Consider the following 19424-nt stretch of genomic DNA (forward strand, 5'->3'; position numbering starts at 1 on the left):
TCCGATTTAGAAATTACCCTCGCACATCTGTGTGGGAGGGACACCTAGCACAGGAAAAGCAAGGTCTGTGTTTAGTAGGGCTGCACGATTTTGCATAAAATGAGAATCACGATTTTTTGGCTTAGAATTGAGATCACGATTCTCTCACGATTTTCTTTTCCAGTATAAATATTTATTGCACTTATTAACTGCACATCAACTTCGTAACAGTTGAGACTGAACATAAAAACAATAAATAAACATAAAAACAACAAATGTCTCACGTTTTGTTGTTGCTGCAAAATGTTGTACTGCTTGAAATTCCGTCTCCACCGTTGCTCGACACTGCGTGTATAGAGCAGGTAGTGCAACAATAGAAAAATAGTTGCGGGACAGCACTGTGTAGCGTTTGTCTAGGGTGTTGATCATTTTCCTAAATCCCTCGTTTTGCACAGTGTTGATGGGAGCCATATCTTTGGTCAGGTGATAAGTGATAGCCTCCGTAATTTCTTTGTGCCTGCGGGAGTTCGACGTGTATAGGGAAGCGCTGTATAAGGTTCCCGTTATTGATGTTTGGGTGGTTGACCGGGACGGATTTTCTCCTGTCACTTTCTCCTCATCCCTGACGTGCTCTCCGTTGGTTTTCCCCTGCTAATTCACACGGCACAGCCTCTGTATCACGTGGTATAAGGCTCCGCCCTTGTCATTTGTTGAGAAGGAAGAGTGAGCGCTTGTTTTCATGCAGAGTACGTCCCGGATCAAAATGCGGTACAATCGTCATCGTCTTTTTTTTTTTTTTTTTTTTTTTTTTTAATCGTTGTCATTTGGAAATGAGATCGCACATAAGTATGAATCGAGATTGCGATTTTCTAACGATTAATCGTGCAGCCCTAGTGTTTAGCTTGAAATAACTAACATTATGATGCCCAAAGGGGAATTCACACGCTACCCAGCAGTATGTGAAATGGTTCAAGTCAGCCCCACCTTTACCTGCAGGAACATTAACATGAACCTGTTCATGCATCAATAACTAAAATCTAGTTGTCATCCAAAAACAAAGTAAACATCAGAGTGAAATGGGTTATTCTTCACAGCAATTGCTTTTATTTCTGGTGCTTTAAAACATTAATAATACTTAAACTTGTGAATCTTATTTTATATTTTGAATGCAGGCCTTTGACATTAAGCTTGAATAATGATATGAGTCCTCAGGCTTATATGTGGGCTATTTTTTGACAAATATTGATTGAAATCTGTCTGGCCCCTCGGTGAAGACTGAACTATTTATAGGTTGTCACATAAAACTGTTGAAAGATACTATCATATATATCAGCCATTCCATCCTACTTGAGAGGTTTCATCTTGACCTTTATGTGAATGACTTTCCATGCTGTGTTTAAAGAAGCAGAAAAGAAGTCTTGATAAAATACCAAACACACGCAAAAAAGATTTTCTTTAACATTAGAAATTATGGATTAGGATTATTGACAACCTCTGCATTCCTCATGTACTGATGGTCATTCGAATAAGACTTTACGTCGACTTAATTGTTTTCAAACGTCTACCTGCTGTGCTTATTCAGAGAATGTTTTAATTTAAACCCTCTAGCAAAATGGAATCGAAAGCCTTTCTAAAAATCAATAAAGCATGCAAAGATTTTACCATTGTTTTGTGGCGTACGTGCTGATTAATTAGAGTGTGTAGAGTGTAAATGTGGCCAGTAATACCGTGATTTGGTAAAAAGCCAATATGGGTTTGCTCAGGGGAATGTTTTCAATAAATAAGGCCAGGAACCAGGCATTGATAATACTGGGGGATTGACTCTGCTTACACAAGTGGCTTAGTAGTACGTGCGGTCTGATATTTCTCAGCTCTGTAGTGGGGATAAAAAAAGCCCCAGGCTCCACATCTCAGGAAAACAACCAGACTATAGAACTGTCGGGAGAATGAAACTAAACAACTGAAGCAGGGCCTGTTTCAGCTCAGCGCTGCTGTGTTTAAGCACGTCTATTGGCTTGATTTAGTTGTTGTTGTTGTGAGTGTTGTGAAATTGGAAATGTTGTGTCTGAGATGACGACAGTTAATCTTGACATCAGCTGATGTTGGGCACTCCTTTTCTGTACTCAGGTTAATCTTAATTATTAGATGGTCTGTGGAAATCATGAAATGTTCTCTAAGTGGCACCTTTTTCTTTTAGTGAGGTGACTTTCATGCTGAAATGCCGCGACGCTCACAACCATCACTGCAAAGAGAATAGCACCATTTTGATTTTGGTGTATTGATTTCTTTTAGATCGTTACTAATATCAGTATTTAGGCCAAAGCAAGGCCATTATCAATAATGCTGTTCAACCATATGTTATATATCATCTGTGACATCAACAAGGCATTTTCACCCAGAGAACTGCTGCTCACTCAATCTTTTCTCTTTTTCAGACCATTATTTGTAAACCCCACATGGTTTAGTGGGAAAATCCCAATAGATTACTGTTAAAGCAGGTATACCTAATGAAATGGCTGGTGAGTGTATATAAATAATAATAATTATTATTATTTTAAGCCCCTTTCAAAACAAAGATCACACATGAGTAAAAAAAATAAATAAATAACAAAACAATGAACAATAATGTCCACCAAGTTAAAATCATTAAGGATTCACGTGACATGTGGAAGACAATCAGAGTGAGTAAGCCAGTTTGCGGAGCTGCTTTAAAAAACGGATTGAATAAAATAATAAAAGAGTTTTTCTAAATAAACACCTAACACTGATCATTGAGACCCATTCAAATTTAAAATATATTAGTCTGAATGGAAAAAAAAATTAAAAACTGAGAAAAAATGTAGAACATAAATCGGTAATCAATCCCAGAGCCTCGCTCATAACCTATTAATAACGCAGTCCTGTCCACCTGCAGAGCAGCTGCCTGACTCCTGACATGCTACATTAATAGAAAGTTGAACCTGTTTTAGTGCCTTAGAGTTTGTAGCTCTTAGTTCAGAAACTAGTTTAGCTAACTTTGCATGTATTTTCCGCTGGAGCAGAGAGCATCTACGCAGCAAACAGGATTGAGTTGACCTCCTCTGCCCTTTTCTGACACTGTTTCCATCCCCCTTATCTATTTCCACTGATGCAGCTAAGAGCATGTCGTGATTCGACGGGGAAAATGATATCTTGACTCATGGGGGATTTTTAAGTGATGATTGAATTCTTCGAGCTCTACAGGCTCGCACTAATATTAACTAAAACACTGTCACCAATGAATCTTGTGGTTAATTAATTATAGATTGCAGCCTAAACAAATTCTTTGTGTGTGTGTGTATGTGTGTGTGTTCTGGGTTGTTCATTAAAGTGTCTTGGATTTTGCATTAGTCTGAATCATACAATGTAGCCTGTAACTCATGGTGAAGAGAGCAACATGCCAAAGAGGTACAGTGCTCGGTATGTTTTTTAAGTCCACTGTCAGATGGGCAGAGCGTGTATTTTCTCTCCCTTTTTTTTTTGTTAACTGATGGCAGGTCTCTTTCACTCTCTCTCAGTCGTGTCCCAGTCCTTGGGTTTTTTATTTCCTCGACGGGATCAGTCTATATTCTGCAGTCAAGGTTATGATCTGGATATTAAGCGAACCCAGCTGATTTGCCTCAGGCGACTGTGTACTCCTTAGAGAAGCATGAAGACGGGGCTTCAGGCCACCGTGTTCTGTTCTATTTCCCTCCCCTAATGTTAGCCTGAGCCTTGTTCTGCTCCAATTGAGATGCATTACGACTGTTCAGAAAATCAGCGCTCCCATCAGCGTTGTCTTGGAAACTGTTGAGCTTATCAAGCCTATATGACCCAAGGACAACTCGTACACCTGAATAGCACCGTCTCTGGTTTTCCTCTTAAGGAAGCTTCAAAAAGGCAGCATGTTTTAGACACTTTTAGAAACAAAATACACCTGGTTGTATATTATGATTTTTAAAAAACAAAACAAAACAAAACTGCTATACAGAGGGTCCACATTTGTCGTTTAACATATTTAGCAGGACAAACTTTGTGTTTATTAGTAACACTCATCATCTCTTTCATTTGCCCTCAGTCACGTACAGTATTATCTCCCTGCCTTCCTCTGAATATTCTTTTATACATATAAACATGAAATCCCTAGAAGGGAGGATCCTCGCTCGCAGTCATAAATTCTAAAGCGAGTGAAGTGCTGGATCCTCTTGCTGAGTTTTTCCAAATGGTTGTGAGAAATAGTGGTTGTGCAATCTCTAAAGGGGGATTAAGCCTGTGGAGAAAAGGAGAGGAGGGGAAGATGAAGCGAGACACAGAGAAGGATGTGAAGGAGGAAATTGTGTTTTTGTAGGGAAGTAGTGATGGCAACCGCTATTGAAAGGAGAAAACATCACTAAGAGAGAAACGGGAGGGAGTGGGGGTGGGGCGGCTGGGAACGAGAGTGCATGATGACCAGGATGGAGGTTTAAAAGAAAGATGGAGGAAGTGCAGTATGCTAATGGCTTAATAAGAACAATGGAGAGTTGTGGGTCTGTTTAACGTCATATGAAACCAGGCTGTTTAAAAGAGACTTCAAAGAGACTAGCACCCAACATAAACTAAACTGACAGACACTCACACAGAGAGGCAGAGCCCAGAGCACCAGGGAGACCGGAGGTGTCCTCTGCCATGCCTGATTAGAAATACAGTGAGTGGAGAGGCATGGCTGAGAGACAGCAGTAAGCAGGAGTGTGTGCGTGCGCATGCTTTTATTTAATGTATCTGTTGCTTGAAGCACTGCGGTCTACATTCTCTGTGATCAAATGGCATCTCCGGAAAGAAGCTGACATCCATCCGACAGCATTTTTGACATGATGCTGTGAACAGGAATATGTAAGTTTTTCTGTGATGGAAAGCTCCGATGTTGGTGTCCTTATTCATATAAGAGCTCTGCTATGTATGTGTTGCACCAGAAACGGTGAAGAGAGAAGTATATCCAAGATTCTGCTACATTGTGTGGTTTTGTGTTGTTGTTTCATAAAGGTCAAGCAAGGCCGACGCAGTCTAGCAGCTGTCAGTGAAACAGAAAGGACGGAGATTGCAGAGCGAGTACTGAAATTCAGCCTTCCTGCTAGTCCTGGAATTTGAACAAGTTTGAGAGGACGGAAAAAAGTGAGATAAACAGTCTAGTAAATTCCTTCAGGATATCCGGGGGAATCTGAATTTTCCAAATCGTTATTTTCCAGGAATCTACTAGGAACGATTTTATAACTGGCATGTTTTGTTTTATGATGGTTTTCAGTCCAAATTGTGACAAAAGACCAAGCTGGGTTTGAGTTTAAAGTGCATTACAGATGTGGTCGGGTCCTGCACTGTGGCTTACAGGAAAAAACAACAGAAGATAACATCAACGGTAAAGCAAATGTGAGAGCTATAAAGAGATACAATAACACATCCTATAGCATGGTGATTTTGTAAGTGCGCTCAGCTTTTTCACCAATATCGCTGCACAAACCTCTAGCACCTCTGCTGTGAACCATAACTAATGTTAGTAATGTGAACATACTGCACAGTTCAACACTCAGTACGGTAGCAGCTTTACAGAACGCAGCAACCCCTGTAGCTCTCCTTCAGTCACGCATGAGTGCAGACTGCCAGATGCCACAATGATCACCTATTAAACATTAGTTTCTTGTATAACTGTATATAAAGATGTTAGGGACAATAGCAAGACTGTATATAAAAGATAGACCTGGAGATGATTTTGAAGTCTTGGGTTTGGCATTTTGCCCATTGTGTCTTTGGCGTTTTGGAGCCAGTTAAAAGAGAATGTAATGAATGATTATGTTATTATGGTAACTAATGCTAGAAAGGTTTTTTGCATCCACACTCACATATGTGTGCTAATTAGTTTTAACATCTTACTATAATACAAAAAATCTGTGCAAACAAATTTGCCACACAGATGCATTGTAGGCCCCTTGACGAGCTTTATCCATATCAGACATCATGGTGTCATTATGTGTCCTAGCAACCACTAGGCTAAAGTGGCCCATTTTTAGCATGCAGACCTTATCTAAGCGACCATCTAAAGTATATCAGTCTGCAGAGAGCATGAACAGGTCAAACTGTACAGTAGTGTGAGTAAAACAAAACTAAAAGATTCTCACACTCTAAATGGTTCTATTTCCCGCTGTCAGAGAAGTGCGGTAAATTTGCTTTAACACCACAAACATGATCTAGAAGTCCAGTTCTGTTACTTGATTAGCTGCAGTCGATTAGCCCGTCAGTAGCCACCAGTAACTAAAGGCAGCCACTGCATTAATTATGACTTAATTAGACCCTAATGGAACATAATTTGTTGGTTATGTAAAGATTCGCTTCCTGTACACATGCTGCCTTTTCAAAGAAAAGTAACGGAGACCAAACATTTTCTTTGTACCAGATTGTAAAGATGTTTATTTCTGGTATAGCTCTGGAGGTTTTAACATCCAAAGAGCTTCACTTCCTGGTTTGAGTATTTGTTTTTTCATCCCAGGTCAGGAAGTTTCCATTTGATGACAATTAAACAGTTTTTATTTGTTATATTACCGGTAATATTTTTCTATCATTCATACAGAAATACGACATTTACATTTTTATTCACATTCACATTTTTTCTGCTGTTTAGTGGCAATATTTAAAACACAGTTATTTTTCTACGTCTTAAAGTAGTCCTTCACAAATATGATAGATTAAACAGTAATGATATACACAAAACGTATTTGTCTGAAGTGTGTTTTATGTATAAATATCTATGATTTACACATCTATGTTAAGCTCTATGTTACTAGCTTACAATATCCCACTTACTATATCCTCACAAGAGAGTTTCCCTGAACTTGCTTTTCCCCTACAGATATTAAAAACAGATGTTTAATGTTTATTTTAAAATGTTTTTATTTCTTATTTTAAAAAAAATCTTGTAATTAATATTTATTTTGTGTGTCTGATGTTATCTAACGGAGCTGCAGAAGTGATGGTCAGGAAATGTTTCTAAAGGCTGATATGAGGTGGTTTGCAATAAGTGCTTTGTTTTCTTTTATACCTTACTCAAACTGAAACTGGTCGAGTGGCTAAGTGGGAACGTATAAACTGATGTAACATGTTACATTTTAACCTTGTCAAAAGTTGGTGGTGGTGCAGCAGTTCAATAGATTTCATTGGATGTTTTTTTCTCTCCCCAGGGGGTGAGAGATCACAGTTAAGCATGTATGTGCTGGTGGATGGATGCCCTGCACCAATTTTTTTTTCTTTCGCGTGTGAACCTGAGAGATAAAATCTTGCAAAGTTACAAAACGCTGTGAAGTAGAAGACAAGCTGACAAGACCTTTTTAAATTTACGCCTCCAGTTGAGTCAGCTTTTAATCCGAGAACAGTAATTTGCCCAACTCTGCTGGAGAGTACATTAGTGATGATTATTGATAAGATTTCATCAATACCAGTGTCATTATTGATTCTGCTAATAGGCCTTATTCTTTATCTATTTGCTTATCTATTCTTTATAAATTTTCTGTGTGAGGAAAAGGCCCACAAATGTTTTATTATTTGAAACAGAAGCAGGATAAAAACGGCTTTCATGTGTGCACTGCTCTGAGTCTGATGCCATAATTTCTTACTCTGGAGCTGCATCTGATAGATTAGATATTCTAGTTCTCGAATCCCATCCCTGGACTACATATATGCACATCATATACGGAGAGTACAGCTCTAACCTGAACACTAAAACTACTTGACTCACAGGAACAGAAGTCTGAGGAAAGACAAACAGTTAAATCTTCCCTCTTGTTTTCTGCTGTACACGGCACTTTGTGCTTCCAGAATCCTATCAGGTGGAATTTAGAAACGCTGCTCTGCAGTTCTCTTATTTCCCTGGCTGCTAAGCAAACCTAAACTAAGCTAAGCTAAGCTAGCTGTGCACAAACATCGTTTTTTTCCCTCCCGGGGGCACGAGAGAAATCACCGTGGCCAAATTAATTTTCTCCCTTCTGCTTGTGCTGCTGCAACCTGAGGGATCATTGAGGCAGAGAATCAGCCAAAGAGAAGGGAGATGGTGCTGAAGGAGAGAAGGAAAGGGGAGCAGTGGAATTTTAATGTGGCTGTGTCTTGTCTCTTGCTGCCTGCCAACGAAAAGCAATTACTATCATAGCTCCCCTCTCTGCTGTGTGTGTGTGTGTGTGTGTCCGTGTGTGTGTGTGTTTGTGCTTACCTTTGAGTGGGTGTCTGACTGCACTTTAGAACACAGGGATTTGGTATGTTAAATGTACAAAGGGTAGATTGGCTCATATCCTGCAAGGTATTTGGGAACACTGATATACTAGATGGTTGTTGTGTAGAACTGGACAGTAGTTAGAGTGTTGTTTAGATATCGTAAAACATTGGTTTTTAAACTTTTTGTGCCCAAAGGGCAAGACAGATTTTCAAGTCACACCTGTATAACAGCCTCTGAGTGTCATCTGAGATGTCATCAGTTCTTTTGATTGCATTTTTTTGCACCACCTGGACCTACCATACAACACCTGTAATATTCTAAAAGAATGTGTCACAAGGTCCTCTGGAATGCAACTTGCCTCCAACACCTTATCAGACACGTTCCCGCAATCCAACAAACAGTTTAGCTTCCTTTGGTTCAAATCCAGCTCTCTTTTTGAAGCGGGCCAAGCGACTCTCAAAAGGGATGTTTGGTTTCCAAGTGCCTCCTTAACTTGCTTGGCATGTCAACCTTAGCCAACTTCTTCTAACAGATGACGCACGCAGGCCAGAGGGCAGGGGGTTGACACAATGAAGCTATAAGATGGCCAGCTTACAGGACACCATCTACATGCAGTTTTCATTTTTCCCTTTTGTTTAGCTGTGGGGTCCTTGGCATTGGTTAGTTGTGGCTAGCTTGCCATAAAAATGAATTCCCCCCCCCTTGCTGTCAGGTTTTGATGTGTCAAATATTTGTAATATGCACCATCTAGAAACTGTACAAACAGACTTTTCTGGGATTTTGTTTTTTAGTTTATTTTTTAGTGGATAGAATTTGTCAACACACAGGAAATTAAAAATTCATTTGTTTGTCTTTGTGCAGTTGTGTAATGCAATATTTATGTATGGTTGTCACAAAATCCCAAGGCACACTTGGACTTAGTACACTGATGTTCTTTGGCAGCCCCATTCTGGAACCACTGCCTTTAAAAAACAAAATCGACTCTATAAACAATTATAAACGTTCATTGTTCTTAGATTTATTGCTTTGTTTCTCCAGTAAGACAGGAGTCCGTCATTTTGAGAATCTCACTGAGTGTAGAGACGACCACTTAGAGGGGCCCTGATAAAAAGCTTGACAGATAGGAGACAGGAGTCAGGCAGACTGATGGACAGGTGGAAGTAGAGCTGGGCGATATGAGATTTTTTCATATCACGATATGTTTTTTTCATTTCAGGCGATAACGATATCTATCACGATATAAGCCAAATAACTATATTTGTAAGATTTAAATGTGCCGTTGCTCACAAGTAAAATGTGAAATAATCAGCAGCTTGTTTTTATTTAAATATTTATTTCCCATAATAAGTTCAACAGGGTAGATGTACTTAAGGAACATGAGACTTTTTCAGATAAATAAAAGGCAAATATTGCAAACTACACAAAAGGCAGCCGCTAAAGCGTTTAAGTTTCAAAATAGAACAAACGAAACAGACTAAATTGTCAATTCCACTTAGAAACAAAATATTAATTCTAAAAATAAATCTTAGTTTGTTTTACAGAAGAACAGACAAAATTGACTAACTTTTCTCAATATCAAATAAACTGAGAACTAAAAGGAAATTCTCAATCTCTCCTTGTTGTATAGCTTAGCTTTTCAAACAGTTTTAACAGTTACTTTAGTCTGACAAAAGCCGAATGACGAATTAGCGCTTCCAGTCAGAGACTGAGGCTACGTCCACACGTACACGGGTGTTTTTGAAAACGGAGATTTTCCGTTTTCGTTTTAAAAAATAATCCCGTCCACACATAAAGGCAGAAATTAAGGAAAACGCTGCTATGAACATGCCAAAGCAGCAGGTGGCGCTAGATTCCTAACCGTGCCTAAATGTTGGCCAATCAGAAGTCTAGAAGCCTCGGTGGGAAAAAGTAAACAAAGCTGGGGCATAGAAGCAGAACCGAGTCGTATGTGTGGAGGGACAGTAACTGTGTGTATATGTAAGCATTTAAACACTGCAGAGAGTAGAATTAACAGTAACAGTATTGTAGAAATTCATTTCACTGAAACAATAACGTGGCGCACAGTGTGACGCATGCACCAGTTTATTGTATTTCCAGACTTGCTTTCGGCACAATTTACAGTGCACGCTACTCTGTTTTTTGGCAGACTTGAAATAGCCGAAATACCTTCACACTACGGAACTTCTATGGCTCTTCCGTTCGACAATCTCTCCAGCATTGGAACCATCATCTGTTTTCTCTTCGGTCACGCTCGGTTGATTTTTCTAGTCGGCACACTCATTTCCTCCATTACGCGCTGGCTGCTTCCCAAACAAACACACGTGCGGCTTGGCACTTGTGCTGTACTAACAAGTCACGCGACGTGACGCTGCGGCTGTGATTGGTTCGGCTCTGCGCTACTTAATTTGGATTGGCTGACATTATTATTATTTTTTTTTTTTTTTTAAGAGGACAAGAGCGGCGAGGTCTATCGCGATAGCTTAATTTCTCTATCGAGTAAAAGTTATATCGCGATACATATCGTTATCGTTCTATCGCCCAGCTCTAGGTGGAAGTGTTTCCAGCACTCTGAGGCTCAGAGCTGCAGGAAGGCTAAACGCTGAGTGGACTGAGTAGAAAGGTGGGAAAGATATGAGAAGAGTTGCCTCCTCTACCATGCTTTCAAAGAAACCCTCTGATGGTAACTACCCCCCACTTCTCACTCTACATTTTCAGGATGCGGAGGTTCGCCTACTGTAAGGTGGTTTTGGCCACTTCTCTGGTCTGGGTGATGCTGGACATGTTCATTCTGCTCTACTTCAGCGAGTGCAACAAGTGTGATGACAAGAAGCCGAGAGGACTGCCCGGGAGAGACGGTGAGGGTGTATCACCACACAAACCCATACACAGACACATTTTTATGGCACTGTCAAGCATCAAGTTTGAAAAGCTGAATATGTATCCTCTGTAGACACCATGTCCAGACCACGAGATGGGCCTGGTGAAGGAGGGAAACCTGTGGTGATCCCTAAAGAGCAGCAGGAGAAAATGAAGGAAATGTTTAAGATCAACCAGTTCAACCTCATGGCCTCGGAGATGATTGCTCTCAATCGTTCGCTGCCTGACGTCCGCCTAGAAGGGTGAGCTGCCTCTCCCAGCAACAAGTCCTGTGTTTTGTCATGATAATAACAATAATACATCTTTTATTAGTGTTATTGTTTTTAAATGGCATGACCTATACAGTATAGCAAAATTAGGTAAACTTTAGATAGGAGATTTAAAGAAATGTCTAGTAAAAATGTCATATCTTAAAATGGAATAACATACAAAAATAAATGTAGGTTAGAAGCACCTCTGAGTATTCATTAGGAAGTTATTAAACTTTGATACTCGGAGAGCAGAGAGGGTGTGGTGCCCTCAAAGATCTCAAGGGAATTTGAACTTCCTGAAAAACAGTCAGGAGTTCCTAATTCGGTATTCATATTGTATGAAGCAGGGCCTAAATATCCTCTTTGTGTTATGTTGTGTAGTAAGTATAAACATAAATCATTATATGTTAATATTAATAACAGGAAATTGTACATGTCAAATCTATCCAGTGCCACCTAAACATCGCACAGACAGCAGAATGTTTTCCAAAGATGTATGATGTTTGGGTTTTGTTTGGGTTTTTTTGTGGTGTTCACAAAGCTTCCCACAATTCATATTATTATTTTCTTTCCAGTTTCAACCAGCTTCTGTTTTTCCTTTTTGCAAATCATTTGAAAATGGTTTTCATGGAAAAAAAACATTTAAAAGACAAATGTTTTTGGAGAGCTTTCACACTGTGTTAAAACAAACTCTGCTGAGCACCATTTGTGTTGGTTTCAAAACTGCCAGTTGAGCTCTGGTGAGAATCAGTGTGCAGGATTTCATGACAGTAGATACAGTCATGTGAAAAGGAAAGTTTACACACGGCTCTGTGATTAAATGGCTTATAGGACCACCTTTAGTTGTAGTAACTGGAAGTAATCAGTTTTTCTATGACTGTATAGGTTTCTCACATCAGTGTTTAAGAATTATTGCCCACAATGTTGCTTCAGTTCATTGATGTTTGTGAGGGTTTTTTCACAGCTGTCTTAAGGCCCCACCACTGCATTTCAGTCAGGTTGAGGTCTGGACTCTGACTTGATCATTTCAGCACCATGATCCTTTTTTTAATGCTGCTCTATTGTAGATTTGTTGCTGTTTTTGGATCATTGTCCTTTAGCCTGACCCAATTTGGGACAAGTTTTATCTATCACACAGATGTCCTCACATTTAACTCTAGGTTACTCAGTGACTGCAAGGTGCCCAGGTCGGTTAAAGCAAAACAAGCCCAGCTGTGCTGATAGTTGCTGATGTGCTCTGTTTGGTTTTCAACAACATAACGTGACCATTATGGTCAAACATCTCCTCATTTGGTTTGCCTGTTGAAAAGATATTGTTCCAAAACAATTGTGTGGGTTTTTTTCTCTCAGATGCAACTTTGCAAAATTACCATATTTCCCGGACTACAAAGCGCACCTGAATATTAGCCACACAAGCTAAAATCAGGGGAAAATCCTGTTTTGTACATACATTAGCCGCACCTGACTAAAAGCCGCAGGTGTTTCAATGTTGACTTATCATATGTAAGAGAATATGCACAAAGGGAATTGTCAGGAAAGAGATGGCTGTTTGGAGACACACCCCTTTTTTTTAATATTTTGAAAAACAAGTTATGGGTACATATTTGCATAACTTTTTAGGTATATGTACAAGTAGCGGTAATTACAAGTAGGAAACATGTACTGTGCTTCATAAATGAGTAACAAATGTAGTACATAACAATAACCTACAGCACACCAGAAAAATAGATTCAGACTACCTTTTAGGCTCAGGTGCAGCGACACGGCTTTAACAAGAAGAAAAGTCAGTCATTCACCACCATCTTCCTGCGCACTAAAACCACCAAAGTCCTCTTCTCCAGTGTCGGATACGAACAGGCTCAGGATGCCTACGTCATCCACTCTCCGCTTCTCTCCTTCGTTGTCACTTTCAAAACAAAAGAAATCCTCGTTGTCAGTGTCAGAGTCGAACACCCTCAGAAGGGCCGTGGCGGTGTCCTCCTCTTCATCATGCAGCAGTCCAGCCCTTCGAAATCCGTTGGTGATCATGGATGTTTTCACACTTTTCCACGCTGTCAGAATCCACCGGTGGTGTTGAGCATAACTTGCTTTTCGCAAGTTTATCGCCGCTCGTCATCCACGACTCCCGCTGAACGCATAGCGCTACTTTGAAGTTTGTTTTTCACGCTACTTGTACAGCACTATGTTGCCTGGCAGATGGACATGTGACCAACATACCACTCTTGAACCCCGATACTGTGTGTCTGATCACATGCCCTTCCGCCAGGCAACGTAGTGCCGTACAACAGCGGAACAAACAAAACAAATCGTCTTACGATATGACAAAAATCATGGACAATCCACAGAAAAGCCGCACCTGACTAAAAGCCGCAGGGTTCAAAGCTTGTGCAAAAAGTAGCGGCTTATAGCCCGACAATTACGGTAAGCCATGCTGCAATGTTCCCTTTAAAGAGAAGCAGCTTTCTCCTGGGAACTAAATAAGCCATACTTATTTAGTCTTTTAGTAATTGTGCTGTCATGAACTTTAACATTCAGTATGCTAACTGAGGCCTGGAGAGTCTGAGATGAAACTCTTGGGTTTTTGCCAGTTTCTCTGAGCACTGGCACAGTTTGACCTTGGGGTGAATTGGCTGGGTATCCAGTCCTGGGAACATTGTACACACCTGAATGCTCCAGATCAACAACTCGAGTTGCTCACACTCACACTTGCTGATGATCAGTTAATCAAGTGCACCCATCTGCTATTTACACTCTTAATTCCTATGGAAGCAGTGAGGGTGTACCTAGTTCTTCACAGGATTGCGTGTGAATACCTGTGAAAATGTTCTTTTTGGGACTGCATGTGGTTTTAGAGCGATTCATTCATTCAAGGCTGCTGTTAAATCCAGCTGATGGTAAAGTGCTACCAGAACAGTTTTCATTAGCACATCACACAGGGATTTTTGTCTGATTGCTCACGGTCACAAAGAAGTAAAGCAGAGCCGTGCTTGTGTTTATTATATGTGTTGTAAAACTGCTTGACATAGCCAACCTAACAGTAATTGTGTCTTAATATTGCAATCAGTGAATGAAAGCACCATTCTGAGCACCTTTATTCTGCAAGGTTTCTGTAAAGTCATGAATGAACATGTGGTGACTGTGGGCAGTCATATTTACACAATTGCTGCCCATAAATAAATCCTAAACCCTGTCACAACAGCTAAAGCATCATTTTAGTGATGTAATGTTTTTTTCAACAACACTTTTATAATATAAGTTATGTGTGTAATTCATATATCATGTGAGCAGAATTTCAATGTTGACTGTGTCTGTGTGTGAGTGCAAGCGGTTTTAGGTTGAAGGTTGTTCAGTCTTCAGACAGGCAGACGATGTGCATCCAGCCAACAGCTGAAAAGATATGTAAAGGTTAGCTCAGGGAGGTGGAAAGCAGCCCCCCGCCCCACCCCCCGTCTTTTTTTTTTTTTTTTGCTTCAGTAGAGGAACATGCATCAGAAATGAAGGTTTTTGGAGCGATGGAGAGGAAGACTGACTGAGAGGCGCAACAGTGACAGGAAGGGGCACATGCACAGTAGACAGGCAGGAGAGTAAGAGGACCTTGATCCGTGAAATGGGTTTTAGTCTTTGAGCGAGAGTTGATTACTAGGTGTGTTTTCACTCAGCCTTCCCCCCGTCTATCTGCTTTTCCAATTAGTAGATAAGACGGAGTCAATATCGTGCAAGGGAACGTGTGGCTGCGTGTGTGTAGGAGTGCATGCATTTGTGTCTATTTCACTGCGTATTTGTGTGTGGATCAGCAAGTTTAGGGAAACTGGCTGAATTCATCACAAATGAGGTTGTCATTAGCTGATACTTTAAAGGGGGGAAAAACTCACTTATGGTTTTTTAAGGCCCGAGCACTAACAGTGCGAAGGCCATATTGTAATTAATTTGTTGCATTATTATGTTTCTGTCAAATGAATCTGGGGATTTTACTTTAATAAACTCCTCATAGTTTAATGTAATCATCTTCATATTTGATCAGTCTTGAACTAAAGACTTTGGTCATGCTAAATTGTGAAGCTTTTGACTTTCTTTTGATTGCCGTGTCCGTGATGCAGTGGTGAGTTTTAGTCATTCAGCATTAAATTTTAATGTGTAATTCACACATAAATTGTCCAACTAGCCCCAAGCTTGACGTGATTTATAAGAGTTCATATATGACAGTATTTAACATGTTTTACACTCTGATCGAGGCAGGATCAGCGCATTAAATGTTGACCAGATAACCCTCAAAGAGTTGATGTGACGTTATTATGAGGGCTGTGAGTTTTTATTAAATGGTGGATCCGCTGGTGGCATTCCAGACTTTGATGTGCTGCCACGAGGAGCCAAAATAGTATAACTGAAATAGCTTTTGTTCAGTCTGTTCCAAACTTGACACTTAATAAGATTCAGACATCTATATCCCAATAGTCAATGATATTTTGAGCACCAGCTAGTGGGAACAGGAAATGTCAATTTTACTTTGATGAACTCCTCACAGGTTCACCATATTCACCTGAAAGGTTCTGCGAGTAAACTTCAAGTCTTCAGTTCAGCTCAGCTTTATTTCCATAGCACCAAATCACAATAGTTACATCAAGGCGCTTAAAGCCTTGATTATGCTTTAGTGTGAAGATTATGGCAGTCCACCCTAGGGCCATGGAAATTCTCCATGAATCACCTTTCGTGCAGTTTATATTTAATGGCTTTTACACGTCAGTGTGGCAAAATGGCTGTTTTGTGCCACCTACAATATTTCAGTGAAGCCACCCCAGCACCATATTTAATCTGCATTTATGTTGTTTTGTCTTAAGATAGACAAAAAGCCTGGAGCTTTGAGCCATACCTTAGGCCCAACAGGAAGTCAGGCATTTTCAATGTAACATGCAGTCTTGGCAGAATTATGACCATTTTCTTGTCTTGGACTTTAACAAACTTGTGCAAGAGATTTAATTTGATGAGCTTTATATTTTGTCAGGTCACTCTAAAGGGCACCATGTAGTCGGCCAAGGAAATGATCTGGATCTTTTTTGTGCAGCAGGCCTTATGACATCCACACGCCCCGGCCGAAGATCGCTACTTTCTGACGTTACGGTCACGCCTGTGTGTGTGTAATTCTATATGTGTCTGGGTGGATTTACAGTATGTGAAAATACTTTTCATGACCACACCTTTCAGAAAAGATTTTTTTTTTGGTGATGACTACATTGTTGTTTTTGTTGTTTTTTGAGAATGCAGACTTTTATTGGTGTGTGTGTGTGTGTGTAATGTTGCAACAATAATGCTGTTTAATTAAAGCCAGCGCGCACGCCCATGTTTAAATATCCCCACAATTCCCTGCTTGAAGACGCAGCCTGTAACTCATTAGCTTGCTTTGCCGTTGCCAAATGTTGCTCCGCCACCCTGACTGTTCGAGTGCACAGGGCTCCCTACAATTGCTCTTTAAAAAAAAAAATGCTAATACAAATAAACATGTTTGCAACTGGCTGTGTATAGACACACGGTCTTCTTTTTCCTCTGCTACACACCAAAGATCATGCCTTAACTCATGTTTTTTTCATGTGAGCGAGAAATAATGAGCCGCCTTAGAAAAACATTAAAAGACTCAAAGGCTGTCTCTGTTTTTTACAGTGAATCATCTTGTGTGCTCATCGACCTCCCTATTTTCGAGCATACGAACATGCACACCCCAAACACTGAGAATTACTTCGTGTTTTTAACGTGCTCCACGGGCAGCTGCAGGAGAGAATACACTCTTGACCTCCTCTCCTCTGTCGCTCTTGCATTCCTTGAGTCAGAATCAACCGCAGAGAGAGCGAGGAAGCATTCCAGCGCTCAGGATGATCACAAGCAGGAGGGGGAGTTATAAAGATGGAGGAAATCAGATCCTATTCCATTTGGCTCTTGTAAGAGCTGAATTTGTTAGAGGAAGGATGTCGGGCTGCTTTCAGTTTCGTCCTCCAACACTTAGAAAACACTTAGAGTGTGAGACAGTTTTATATCGGGCTTGCATGCAGGTGTCATGGCAGGCTACGATTTTTGCTTGACCTACAGATGTGTGTACAGATGATTCGGTCTGCTCTAACTCTAACCAGGTGACCCACAAACCCATACTTAATATATGTTATTCACAGGGATTTTCGTGGAACATGTTGCTTAATTTTGGTAAACATAAACCTGTAAAGAAATTACTTAAAAAAAGAATATTGTATGTAGTATGAATAGGTAGTCCTCTATGCAGCATTTACTGTAGTCTGTGTAACACTGAAGTAAAGCAGTCAAGGCCAGCAGTAAGGAGTTTTAATGTGACCCCTAAACTGATTTTGATGGTTTTTATAAACTCAAGGCAACCTAAAACATAGTGGAAGAATTTCTGGAAATTCATTTTAAACGTTTATTTGTAGGAGCGGGTATCTGTGCTGCTTTACAGCTAGTGCAATAAAACGTTATGAGCAAATAAAGGCAGCTACAGTGAAGAGACCGTGTTGGAGTAGCTACATCAAGCAAGAAGGCTGACAAGAAGACATCGGAAGGCTGATTTTCATACTGAACTGAAATCAACCTTGAAATTGTCAGATTTATTTAAACGGTGCAAACTTAGTGCCTAAATCCTAAAGCGTCAGACATACAGGCCAGAACTCAGCCGACAAAAGGTCCAATCCAGGGGACTGGATTGCTTTGCGAACTGGAAATTGCGGATAAGAAGAGAATAACTTTTTATTGTTTTGCACCAGGAAGTATTTTGTCATAAATCATTAGAAATGGATCAAGTCTTGAGGGAGATTGTCTGAACTGTTAATTTAATTGGAGCCAGAGGTCTGAATCATCATCAGTTTTACAGCCTGACAAAGACATTACCTATGGCCTGCCATGCCGCACTGAAGCGGGATGCTTCAGCCAAGGAGCCGTGCCCACACATTATTTTGATTTACGACAGGAGCGTTTCTTTGTAATGACAGTGGACTGACTGAACGTGAATCATCTGTTTTATAGCTGGATGGTTCATTAAGTGTGAGCCTTTTCAAAATATGTTTGGACTTTTTTGCACTAAAAGAAAGGGGCAAATCTGGGGGTGTTTTTTTTTTTTTATATATAATTGGGTATTATGCAATGTTTTTACTGAGATCAAAGATCAAACTGCGTATGTGTGAGGCCCAGCCATGAACAGAAATAAGCTTGACACCTCGCCTAAGGAGTGTATACCTGACAATTTGACCATTTAAAATGAAGTGTTTCTCTGGAAATACTGTGGAGAGATATTTAAAAAGATGTGACTGTCTTCACTGTGCTAATATTTGTCGTCTTGTGCCTGTTGTCCTGTGTTAGACAACTGCATCCTTCACTGTCTCTCAGTAAGAGAGTTTGATGTGTGCACTCAACACTGCAACGAAAATGACTCGCACTCTAATTAATATCACTAATCAAGCGTGATCATGCTGACCCACTAATTCTGTCTTTCTCGGTCTAAATCTGGGGATTTACGCTCGGATACTCGTTTATTATTCACTCTCAGTTTTCTTTGAAGTTGATTACGATGATTTTTCACAAGAAGCAAAATAATGATCTGAGTGATTTTAGGACTGTCTAATGTGGTTTAGTTGATTTTTTTTTTTAACTCTTATATAAAGTCGATGTAGCTGCAGCTCTCACAGTCGCACAGAGCCCGGATTGTTATGTGTCTCCTAGGATTTTTCTTTTTCCTTTCTTTGTTCGGTCTCTGCAAGTTCATGTTTGTCTGTTTAAAATCAAGTCTGCGTTTTCACTTACTGCCTGTATTGTTGCCTTTTTTGAAGCCTTGTCTGCTTTTAGTTTTTGATGCATCTCGCACACCTTTTCTTTTTGCTCCTTTGTATTTTTTGTTGTTTCTGCTTCATGTTGTATGTTCAGCTGTTTCATCATTTGTGCTGTGCAGTTATGCCCCCTTGAATGAGCTTGCCTTGTGCTAAGCAACTTTGTATCATTCTACACACAAAGCATTTGGTGACATTGAAGCTTTTTGAAATTTAGAACTAATTAAAATAAGCAGACTGTAGATTAATAACTAATTTAAAATATAATTCAATCTCTGAAAT

The 19424-nt window shown here is 40.0% G+C and overlaps 1 protein-coding gene across 4 annotated transcripts in view; it reads left to right on the top strand.

Annotated features, from left to right (window-relative positions):
- Positions 1-19424, top strand: part of galnt1 (UDP-N-acetyl-alpha-D-galactosamine:polypeptide N-acetylgalactosaminyltransferase 1) — a 56775-nt gene that overhangs the window by 24309 nt on the left and 13042 nt on the right. For 2 of the 4 annotated variants that reach the window (XM_082552063.1, XM_082552064.1), the window contains exons 3-4: positions 10919-11058; positions 11154-11322. In XM_082552063.1, the coding sequence (XP_082408189.1) occupies positions 10920-11058; positions 11154-11322 (308 nt within the window). In that variant the 5' untranslated portion in view covers position 10919. Of the gene's footprint in view, positions 1-10085; positions 10181-10745; positions 10824-10918; positions 11059-11153; positions 11323-19424 lie in introns of those variants that run through there. The other 2 variants (XM_082552065.1, XM_082552062.1) reach the window with 2 other exon arrangements.

The sequence above is a fragment of the Aulonocara stuartgranti genome (genome assembly GCF_965226115.1).
Source record: "Aulonocara stuartgranti genome assembly, chromosome: 11".
NCBI lineage: Eukaryota > Metazoa > Chordata > Actinopteri > Cichliformes > Cichlidae > Aulonocara > Aulonocara stuartgranti.